Source organism: Megalops cyprinoides, chromosome 14 (genome assembly GCF_013368585.1).
Source record: "Megalops cyprinoides isolate fMegCyp1 chromosome 14, fMegCyp1.pri, whole genome shotgun sequence".
In the NCBI taxonomy this organism is placed as follows: domain Eukaryota; kingdom Metazoa; phylum Chordata; class Actinopteri; order Elopiformes; family Megalopidae; genus Megalops; species Megalops cyprinoides.
In genome coordinates, this window is record NC_050596.1 from 10,149,710 (window position 1) to 10,160,622 (window position 10,913).

The window sequence follows — 10,913 nt, forward strand, 5'->3', positions numbered from 1 at the left end:
GTGGTGCAAGCAGCAATAATGGCATAGCAGATGATACTGCTCAGCTGTCTGTGAGGATGATGGCATGAGGAAAGAAACTGCTCCTGCAGCTGGTAGTTTTGGTGTACAGGGTTCTGTAGCGCCTGCCGGAAGGGAGGAGCTGAAAAAGGTTGTGTCCGGGGTGTGAGGAATCTGTAATGATTTTCCCTGCCTGTTTCCTGGTTTTTGAAGAGTACAAGTCCTGGAGGGTGGGCAGGGGAGCACCAATGATTTGGTCATATGCTGATTGTGTCCTGAGAGCTAAGCTTTGCACTCTGGCTGCATTGCTGTGCTGTCCCAGCAACCAAACTCACTCTGCTGAATATTGCACAAAGCATATCTTAAAAATAAGAAGCTATATTGATACAATAACTAGTCATTTCATAAAGAAAAAGTGAGTATTTTTAATAGTAATAATCTTTTCTTTAAAAGGTTGTTTTATAATACTATAAAATGAAATATACTGTAGATATTTTTTTTAAGAAAGAAAAAACAAGAATCAAAATCTCTTTGAGACTTTGAGCTGGTAGTAATTCTTACATGGAGGGGAAGTCTGCTGGGATATTTCATACAGGTTTTCTGGAAACAAGGATGCCATTCCTGCCTTAGTTAAAGTGCACACTACTGTAGTTCACTTCCCCACTGCACTGTTACTAGGTGTTTTGTGTTGTGTTGGGGAGAAGGAGGTCCCTTATATGTTTCCAGATCACAATCTGCAACAAGTCGAGCCACAAAGACAGATGAACACATCTCTCATTTAATTGCTTGCATTGCATACTGAGTTTTACAGCTCACTTCTAATAATTGAATAATTACAAATGGTTAATTCATTAGTTCTAATCTCCACAGAAAATGTGATGTTTTATGTATTATTGTTTGATATACTGTCTGCGGCCATTCCACAACTTTACTCACAATTGTGTAATGAGGGGTTTATGCACTGCAGCCCGACCATCTCTGTGAAGTTCTCGAGGGACTGTTCTTGCTTAAAATGACTCCCACACATTCTAGATTTATATTTGCAGTTGATGGATCCAGGGTTGCTAATCTGTTTTCCCTTGCATCTCGAACCAATGTACAAACGTCACGGCTGCCTTTTTAACCGCAGTTGCCAGCAAATGATGATGTCTTTCCCCCCTACTTTAACCTTTCTACCGTAACTACTGTTCTTCGTCAGCTAAGCTATAGCACAGGAAGGCACGAAATTCTAATATATCATTAAATTTTCCACGAAAATCCGGTTACGACAAGAGTGACCGATACTTTAGGCCCGTCCACATCTAAAGCGATTCGCTCGTCGCCCATCGCTTTGTAGCTAGGGGACCTGGAATGTCTAGGCTCTGGTTGCCTAGTTATCCCTATTGTATATTTCCCACCCCAAATGTTTCCAAGTGAAACAAGCAGTAGCTGGCTAGTTCTACAAGACCATAAATATATCGCTAGTGTATGCATATGGACAGAGCTACGCTTCAACAGTGACAATCCACAACAGTGACAAGTTTAAATTCTTTTAGTTCACAGATAGTACAGTTTATAGATCAAAGCTGTAACTTTTTCTGGTGGTAGGAACCAAAGTCGTGGACGTTGTCTCCTTGTGGTAAACGTTTGGGGAACAGTCAGTCAACGGTATCCTTCGCTCCCATTGGTAGTCGCCTCAACGCGTCGCCTCAAAGTTGAGACTCGGAACCTTCCCGCTTTGTGTCGCCTGACATCGCTGCAAGTCGCCGAATTTCATTAACATTCTATGGTCTCTCGTCGCTTAGGCCAAGTCCACACGTACACGGGTATTTTTAAAAACGGGGGTTTTCCTCCTTCGTTCTTAACAAAAATCTCCGTCCACTTGAAAACGCAAAAATGCGCTGTCACGAGCATTCCAAACCAACAGGCGGCGAAATAACCCTAACCGTAAAGCCATGTTGGCCAATCAGAAGCCTGAAAAAAGTTATTACGGCGCACACTCTGACGTTACAAGCCAAAAACTCCTGTCTACACGTAAAACACTGAAAACGGAGTTTCTGAATATCTTCACACTGGAAGGAGTTTTTGCAAAAGGTCCGTTTTCAGTGACCTAAAACGCGGTTTGCGTGTGGACGAAAAGGCCAAAGCGCATAGAAAAAAGCTACGTTTTAGAAAATACCCGTGTACGTGTGTACGGGGCTTCAAGTCGCAAGTCATCGAACTTCGAACACACCACCGCACTCCAACTACGAGGCTGTAAAATCATAGATACAGAAACGTAGATACCGCGTTTGCGATTTGACGTGCGTCTGCGTGGTCGCCATATTGGGGCGGTGAACAGTGAAGAGTCGTGGAGAGTAGACCGCTTGGAAAAATGCCGCAGGCATGTGCGGCATTTGGCTGTACGAACAGACGAAACATTCAAAACAAGCACCGCGGGATAACGTTTCACAAGTAAGTGGCAATTGTTTATTGTGATTACTATTATGTAAGTTAGTGAACGTGAAATATCGAGTCAGACTATCCTGAAAATGACCTGACACCGTCGTGATGATGACTGCCTAACGTAAACATAAGGTTACTGAATAATTGTTAAAGCACTACGTGACTAGGGGTAAACGTGATATTTACTTAACAGTGACCTCATTCTTTGTATAATGTATTATATGTATGATATAATAAATTATACTTACATTATTAGCTGGAATGTGTTTGTGCTCATGAGATTATACACGCTATCTAGCCTAAATTAACGTTCGCAGTGAACTCAAAGCAAACGGAAAACTGTTTGAAAATGTTCGCAAACGTTTGCTAATTTGAACGCACCTCTAGTAAACCACATATATGCTGCTAGTTTAATGCACTGGCAGCACCATTCAGCTACATGCCAGAAGTAGTTTTGAGATGGCCTTGTTTTTGTCAAAGGTTCCCCAAAGATCCTGGACTAAGGAAAGCTTGGGCCATAGCTGTCAGACGGAAGGATTTTGAGCCTAGTGATGCTGCAGTTCTCTGTAGCTGTCATTTCAAGGCAGATGATTTAGACAGAACTGGGCAAATTGTGCGTGTGAAGGAATGTGTGATCCCTTCAGTGTTTGCATCCTTTCCAGACCATCTGAACAAGGTTAGTGTATTTAAGTCATAAGATTATAGTGTTCTTTGTGGTAAACAGTGTTTATAGTGGAAACTGATTGGAGTGATGAGCATACAAATGATCTCTTGCTAACATAACTGGAATTACCACTAAGCCTGACATTGAAAGTAAACGTCCCGTCTAGATTTTTGTAATTTTGATTTCTTACTTAATTTGAAGGTGCCCAATAAAGCCAGGTCAACTAGGACATCAACACAAGCTGGTCAGGCAAGTGATGATCCTGTACATGTGTGTGAATCTCCTGAACCGCTGAACTCATCAACCTCGGTACTACATTGTATGTAGTATTGTATTATTATATTATATTATAGTTTTGTATTGTAATATTGTATTATATTATTATATTATATTTTATAGTATTGTATGTGTCAGTGTCTAAAATGAATTAATGAAGATGAAAATAAAATATTTGAGATTAACAATATCTGTGACATTGTTTGTGTAATGGCGACTGTCCAGCCTGCAGAAGTGGACTTATCATATGTGTCTCGGGTGTACAGATGAACTGAATGGATGTTCTTCCCTTAACTGGAGTCTGGGGAACAAAAATAGTCTTGTTTATTTTATTAATGAATTGATTTTTTATTAGTACAATAACAAGCAACCAGACAGCTTTATAAAAATATAATAAATATAGAAATCTCACAAAGCTACACAACAGCTGAAATTCTAAATAATTTACACTTGATGTTGCCTATTCATAGATGGAAGCCTGCATGTCCCAGAGGAAGTTGTGGCTATTCAGAAGGTTAATGTTTTGGCATAGAGCTGATTAGATCCGTTCCCAGTAACTGAATTTAACTCCAATAAGTAACCAGTAAAATGCTCAATTTCTCACATTTATAACAAACCAAATTTCATGAAAATCGGTTCAGAATTAAGCGAGTTACAGTAGATTTTGTAGAGAAGTCTGCATCTCTCAATACACATTGTATTTGTTTACTAGCGGATCTTGACCGCTCCAATATGGTGGACGCGCAGACGCATAGCGGCGACATACAGCAGCGGCGAATCAGGTATCTACGTTTCTATATCTATGTGTAAAATTACCTCAGTCCCATTAATTAATTTATTTATTTATTATTGAAAGGAAATGGCATATACATATAAGATACACAAAGACACACAAAATACAACAGCAACAACACAAGGCCCAGGAGTACAGACGAAGAGGGAGAAAAATAACCAAGGACAACAAGGCTCTGTATTTAAAAGACTAAGTCAAGGCACCACCTTCAGTCAAAGATGCTCTAATATTAGTCCTGCGAGGTCACAAAGGTTGCATATAATGGCACAGTCGTCATAGCTTTAGGGTTCTTTGAGTATTTTATGGTATCCACATATTCACTGAGTTCATTCTTAAAAACAGGAAAGAATGGTTTAGAATAATTGAATTTGCATTTGTGGATGTGGCATTTAACAAGTAAAAATAAAAGATTTATTATAAAATATTTACCTTCATTTCCCATCTTAAAATCAAATACCCCCAAAAAACATCTTTAAAACAAAAGGAAAAATCTGCAATGATATATGTATAGATGAACTCTAGAATGTCTGACCAAAATTTCTCTGTATGAGAACAATTCCAAATCAGATGTGAAACATTTTCATCTGAATTATTACAAAATGAGCGGTCAGACTCAATGTCCCGTTTATATCTCTTAAGGAAAGATTTTGCTGGGTAAAACCTGTGAATTAATTTAAACGAATCTTCTCTCACTTTATCAGAAAGTACTTGAGAGGCAAGGACCACACTTTTCTCAAAGGCACATTCTCTATTATGCCATTCCAAAATGGGATTATGTAAGGAATATTAACAGTGTCTTTTTGGAATAAAGCTCTAGTTGTTCTATTATTATTCTGATGCTCTGCTGAGAAGCACACACCACCCACAGCAGTATCAGATAAACTGACAGTGTGAACCATGAGAAATTAATACCCCCAGCAGCACCATGATTCCAGAAGGAATTGCATTGAAAATGACTGCATATCCCATAATTCTTATGGGAATTTTATAGTTCCTCAAAAAATCTGAGTAGTCGTATAGCCTACCATTTGAGTCAAATAGTTGACCACCAAGTATGATATTATTTTTGAACCAGTTTTCAAAAAATAAACTTATTTTTGTAGATAATGTCCTTATTGTTCCAAATGTAATACCTATGTGGTGAGAAGTTATGTTTAAATATGAGAGACCAAGCCAAAACCATCTGCTTATGGCAGTGACAGTTTGACAGTTTGATTGGGATTTTACTAATATTGCACAGTAATAGAAACTCCAAGCCACCAACTTTGAAAAACCCATAATTTGGAATAAAATTGCATACAGATGGTTTTTTTTATCTTTATTACTTTATTACTGATTTTTTTACAAAGTGAATTTTGTTTTTCCACACAAAATTAAACAACATATTGTCAAATCTTTTGGATAATACGCTATCAACATTCAAAGAGAGAGCCACATTAGCAAGTGGATATGCCCTCAGCTTTTGAGAGTAAGATTCTCCCTCTCAAGGAGTCTCTTTGTAACCATGAATTTAATTTATTTTGTTTTTTTCAATGATTGGGTTAAAATTTAATGGACACCTTGTGTTTTGTTCTTTGGTGATAATTGCTCCCAGCAGGTATGTTACCTGATCCCTCACAGGGATATCACATAAAGAGGGAGCATAACATTCTTTTATGGCCATTAGTCCACATTATCGTAAGTTTAAGCTGAGACCAGAAGCTTTCGAAAAACCCTGAACTAACTATCGAGAGAGGAGTTTTGGGAAGCGTCTCTCAGGACCTCAGTCCCATTTATCTGTTGTGGAGGTACAACTTCCTGTCACGTGTATACTACATAGTCTTCGATTGGCTGACGTCTCGTCGTCATGACGCAAAGACCACCTATTGTGTACAAGAGGCTAAAATGTTTTTCATATGTTGCTTTTCTGCGTGCATTAAAATGAGTCAGGTTTAATTCGCGGTTGCATGCCAACAACCTGAAAAATCCAACGACATCGGGTGGTGGAGACATAAAGTAAGGGTAGGTATTGTAGATAACTGAAGATAACACTTCTAAAAGCATTTGTTTTACTCTGTCTCCGGTGCTTGGTTTGCTACGGAGGAGGTAGCTTGCTACCTAGCTAGCTTACATGTATAAAAACAATATTGTTTCTCAGTGTAGCAAGCTGCGTAACTAGCTAACTACGTGATATACAGTATGGAGCTAAAGCCGCCTGAGGAGAACACACCTGAGTTGGTATATTTGGCTGGATAGTTGCTTAGTTAGCTTGCCGGTAAGGTCCATAGCCAATCTGAGGGAGCTAGCTAATGTTAGCTAGCCTATGCTTTCACGAGTGAGGAGCCTACACAAGGCTCATTCTCAGGTAGCTAGTATAGGTTGTGTATTTGTCATGTTTTCCTGGCATCTCTTCGCTTGCTGTTACCCAGCTGGATGGCTAGTTACCTGGAGTTCGAAATTGTGAATAGGTTGCAATCGCGTTGTTGTCTCTTTGCGATCCAAACATGCAGCCTAGACCAGTTCAGGTACTGGTTTGCGTGGTACTGTCCTGGGTGTTTAGCCTTAAGCACGAATATCTTGTAGCAATGAATTTGCACGATAGCTTCCCAAACAGCAGGGATAACTCGGAGTCTCCGAGTCCCTGTGTCATTTTGACCGAGAATAAATGAGAAAAGCAATGTTCTAACATTTTTAACATTTAGATATATTAAGCGCTATTGCCAACAGGGGAGCAATCCTGATTATAGGCTACATAACCATATGCCGCATGCTGGTACAGCTACCTTAAGAATTACACAGCATCAGCCTGGAAGTCCGACTTCAGTTTGGCTAGGTAGTTGTAACAGAAATGAGAAAAATGTCCAGCAATCTTGCAGAATCTAAGCTTGCCTGCTAGCGTTCGTAATCATACGTTTATTCCTGCATGTATGAGTGGTTGTATAAATGATGATAATAAAAAAAAACAGTAAAGCTTTCTAGATGGTATATGGTTTGTAAATTTACCTAGCTCGTCAGATGTTGTGCTTGTTGTATGTAGAGCTGCTGTATTTTTGAGGTCGGTAATTCAGACCTGAAATGTTCCAGTTGTCAACAGCTGACAGTATCTGTATGCTTTCATGCAATCACTTGAATTGGAAGTCACCTCACCTGGTGTTCAAGGTGTACTTCAGTTGGTAATTGAAATGATACCATAATGCCTGCAGGTCTCTGGCCTTTAATACATTCATATTCACTTTACGTCAATATTAACTATTAAATATAATAAATATGAATTATTACATTACATACCTTTGGCAGGTGCTTCTGTTCCAGCACAAGAGCACAGAAGTGTATCCATACAAGTTATACAAGCAACATTGACAGATGGGTTAACAGCACCACCAGATCAGGGAGTGAACACACAACACCATCCCAGCATCCCCACAAATTAATTTGTGCTAATCTGAATCTAGATAATCTTGAAAACTGTGGGAAGTCATTAAATACATGCACTGCCATCTATGACATTGTCAATAAATTACAATATTTATTTATAGAAAAATAAAAACACATATTGTCTTTCATATGGCTTATTTGTCAGTCAGCATAATCTCTTGTGTTCTTTCAGTTGTGAAGCAGAAGGGTCATCGTCGAGTAAAAGGAAAGTGATGGATTACAAGTGGCAACACAGGCATCTACAGTGCGCCTTCTGCAGGTACCAGTGCAAAAGTAACGGGACCTTTCGAATCCACGTGGGCACCTGCCACCCTTTCCACTGTGAGGAGATGGACATTGGACGCCTGGGAAAGATCATATTCTACCAGAAGAGTGCCAAGCTGTTCCACTGCCAGAGGTGCTTCTTCACGGCGAAGACGTACGTTCGCGTGTACGACCACGTCATCATCAGCCACTCTTTCTCGGAAAAAAACAAGGGTCACGCGAACGGAGAGCCGAAAGACTACCTTAGTGACAGCAACGATAGCAAGGACGTCCCAGATAATGACAATGACACCGACGTCGAAGGGCCCGGTAAGTTAACGTCTCTGAACGCCGTCAAGAACGAGGACGAGGAGCTCAACGACGAGGACTCCCGCCATTCCAGCTCCCCCGGTCAGCTTCCGGAGGGGAAGAAGGAGGCAGGCAGCGACGAGGAGCAGCCACTCGACGGCGAGGACTTCCCCGACTACCCCCCCGGCAAGCGGGAGGCGGGCAAGGCCGAGGAGGCGCACCTGTCCAAGTACATCCGCCGCATCGGCCCGCGCTACTACTGCAACATCTGCAACTGGCGCGGCAAGATGAAGGGCTTCATGTTCAACCACGTCACCAAGAAGCACAACATCCCCAAGTCCTTCTCCTGCAAAGAGTGCGGCAAGTCCTTCCTGCTGGAGAGCATGCTGCTCAGCCACGTCAGCGTCTACCACAGGCAGGGGATCTACCAGTGCCCCTTCTGCTGCTTCAGGACCAACCACCTCCGCGGCGTCCGCCGCCACCTCAACAACTGCAACGCCAAGTGGGGGGAGGGGACGTCCGACAGCGATGAACACGACTGACGTTTTAGCGTTTTAGCTCGACTCGTCGTCCTCTGTGAGCCGCGGGGGCTAGCCAGCGGTGCGTCGCCGATGTGCGCCCACGCTGTGTCGTCCCGGTCAGAAGAGCACGAGAGCGACCCTGTGCCTTCGCCTTGTGAACGTCGCTCTCTCGTGTTAGTTACACTACTGCCTGGAAACTTGTGGTTCTCCAAGTCATGCAGCCCCACTGATTTTACTGAATAGCTTAAATACATGTGGGATCATTAAGCATCATAATTGTATTGACTATTGATCATATTGACTGCTATTGATAGGTAGAATGAAATCAAATGACACTGTACACCCCACATTCAGAAAGCCCTGCCCCATAAAACCATAGTATTTACTGTGAAAGTAAATGTTTGTGTCATTTGTAAAGCTAACACCCTTACCTAGGGGTGAATTTTTCTTAATTGGTAATTAGTTAGTATCCTTTCTCTTTCAGGAGGGCATCAGAGAAACAGACCCCACAAGCAGAACTTCAGCTTCAGCTTTTAAGCCTGATGAAGAGCTGTAGCTGAGAGTGAGTGAGAGTCTGTAGGTCGTTCTGAGTCGTAGACCTCCATGTACACTAGGGACTATTTTCCCACCCCTGCATCTTGATGGACAATGGAACATTGCACCCCTGGCTGTCCTATATGAGGGGATTCAAATGACAATTCCAAGAAATTCTCATCAATATCAGACAGGGATTTTTTCATAAGCCATTTCAAGCACCTTAGACATGAACATGTCATGCCTGTAGCTGATGCCCAGGAATTGTCACAGGCATCTTAAATGACAAGCGTCAAGCCTACATGCTGTCATCTCCGTTATCCTTTACATGTCGCGCTTGTAAAGTACTATGGAGATGACAAGGGGTCGGAAAAGCCTTCATTTTATTTTATCTTCAAATGTTGGTGTTGCTACAGAGTGTGATGTGTAGCCAAATAAACATGCCAGGGCCTTTAGTGATCCTGTAGCATCTTTCTCACGCTCTTCGTCTCTGGCGACAGCTTCCAAGATATGTGAATCTTTCAACATTGTAAATGATATAGAAGAATGCTAACAAACAACCATGACCTTGGTCTCATTGCTGCATGTTCTCATGGCATCATAATTTTGGAATGATAAACTTTACAATCCATATATCAACAGTAGTTGGCTATGTACATACTTCATAACATAAGTATGTTTTTACTGTTGATTTTGGAGTATGGGGGATTCAGACTAGTGTCATGGTTAACCTGTGTGGTACTCAGTAGGACCTTAGTGTAACACCATGGTGTTACAAAGTGAGCAATTTGACCAGGACTAAAACTAAGATTGGATTTTACTGAAAAAGTTTAGATGCACGGCTGTCCCCCCCCCCCCCCCCGAAGCATATCGCTACTGTGTATGAACAACTCATTCAAGTGTTGTTTTTTAAAGTAGTGAGCAATAAATGTTTTCAAAGTTGAGAATTTGTGTAGCATGCATGAAAATGGGATATACTGTAAGAATGTGAAAAACAAAGGTTACATTTAAGTTAAGATTTTGCAGCAAATAAGCTTTTAGTCTCTGTTACAGAGAAAGTGGGTCCGTTTCCCATTGATGAAGTATGATGGTACTGACTAAAAATGTATGCATTGATTTTAAAGCTAGGCAGTTAACTTTTTTGTATGTATCCTTTATGTTGTATGTTTTTTTTACTTTACATTTTGCCATCAGTTTACTGGTGCTCTTTTGTTGTATTACGTGTGTTTAGGTTAATTAAAGGATTATGAAATAATATATGAAATTTGTTGAATTCTGTCTCAAATCAGTCACCACAGAACACAATACAGAGCACACGTGTTTCACTCAGGTTTTGTGATTTGCATATGACATAAATTAATAATTTATGTACAAATTCTGACAAAAATATGACAGTCTGAGGTAAAGTTCCAGGGCAGGTGAATGTTGAATAGGAGAGATGTCAGCTGTGTGATACAGCAGATGGATTATGATAGGATAGGACTTTATGGGTACAAAAGGAAATTGCTTTTTCAACAGTGAAGCATTTGAGGGAAACAGAAGCACACAACACGAAACAATGGGAAAATAAGCAAAAGATATGGGTGTGGTGAATACTAACCCAAGGGGCAAGAAGGTTCTTTGGGGGATCTTCAAGATAGATTTGGGGGGTATATATATGCTTAAAACAAACCAGCCACAGAGCAGGAGTATGCAATAGAGTGGGACCTGAGTATAGGGTAGAAGTGTAAGTGTAAAA

General features: G+C 40.8%; 1 protein-coding gene across 1 annotated transcript; it reads left to right on the forward strand.

The window, feature by feature from the left end:
* Positions 1-2,255: 2,255 nt before the first annotated feature.
* Positions 2,256-9,620, forward strand: LOC118789163 (chromosome alignment-maintaining phosphoprotein 1-like). The gene is made up of 5 exons (XM_036545488.1): positions 2,256-2,430; positions 2,902-3,097; positions 3,287-3,404; positions 4,074-4,143; positions 7,741-9,620. Exons 1-5 carry the CDS (start codon positions 2,351-2,353, stop codon positions 8,660-8,662), a joined length of 1,386 nt encoding a protein of 461 aa, XP_036401381.1. The 5' UTR covers positions 2,256-2,350; the 3' UTR covers positions 8,663-9,620.
* The last annotated feature ends 1,293 nt before the right edge of the window (positions 9,621-10,913 follow it).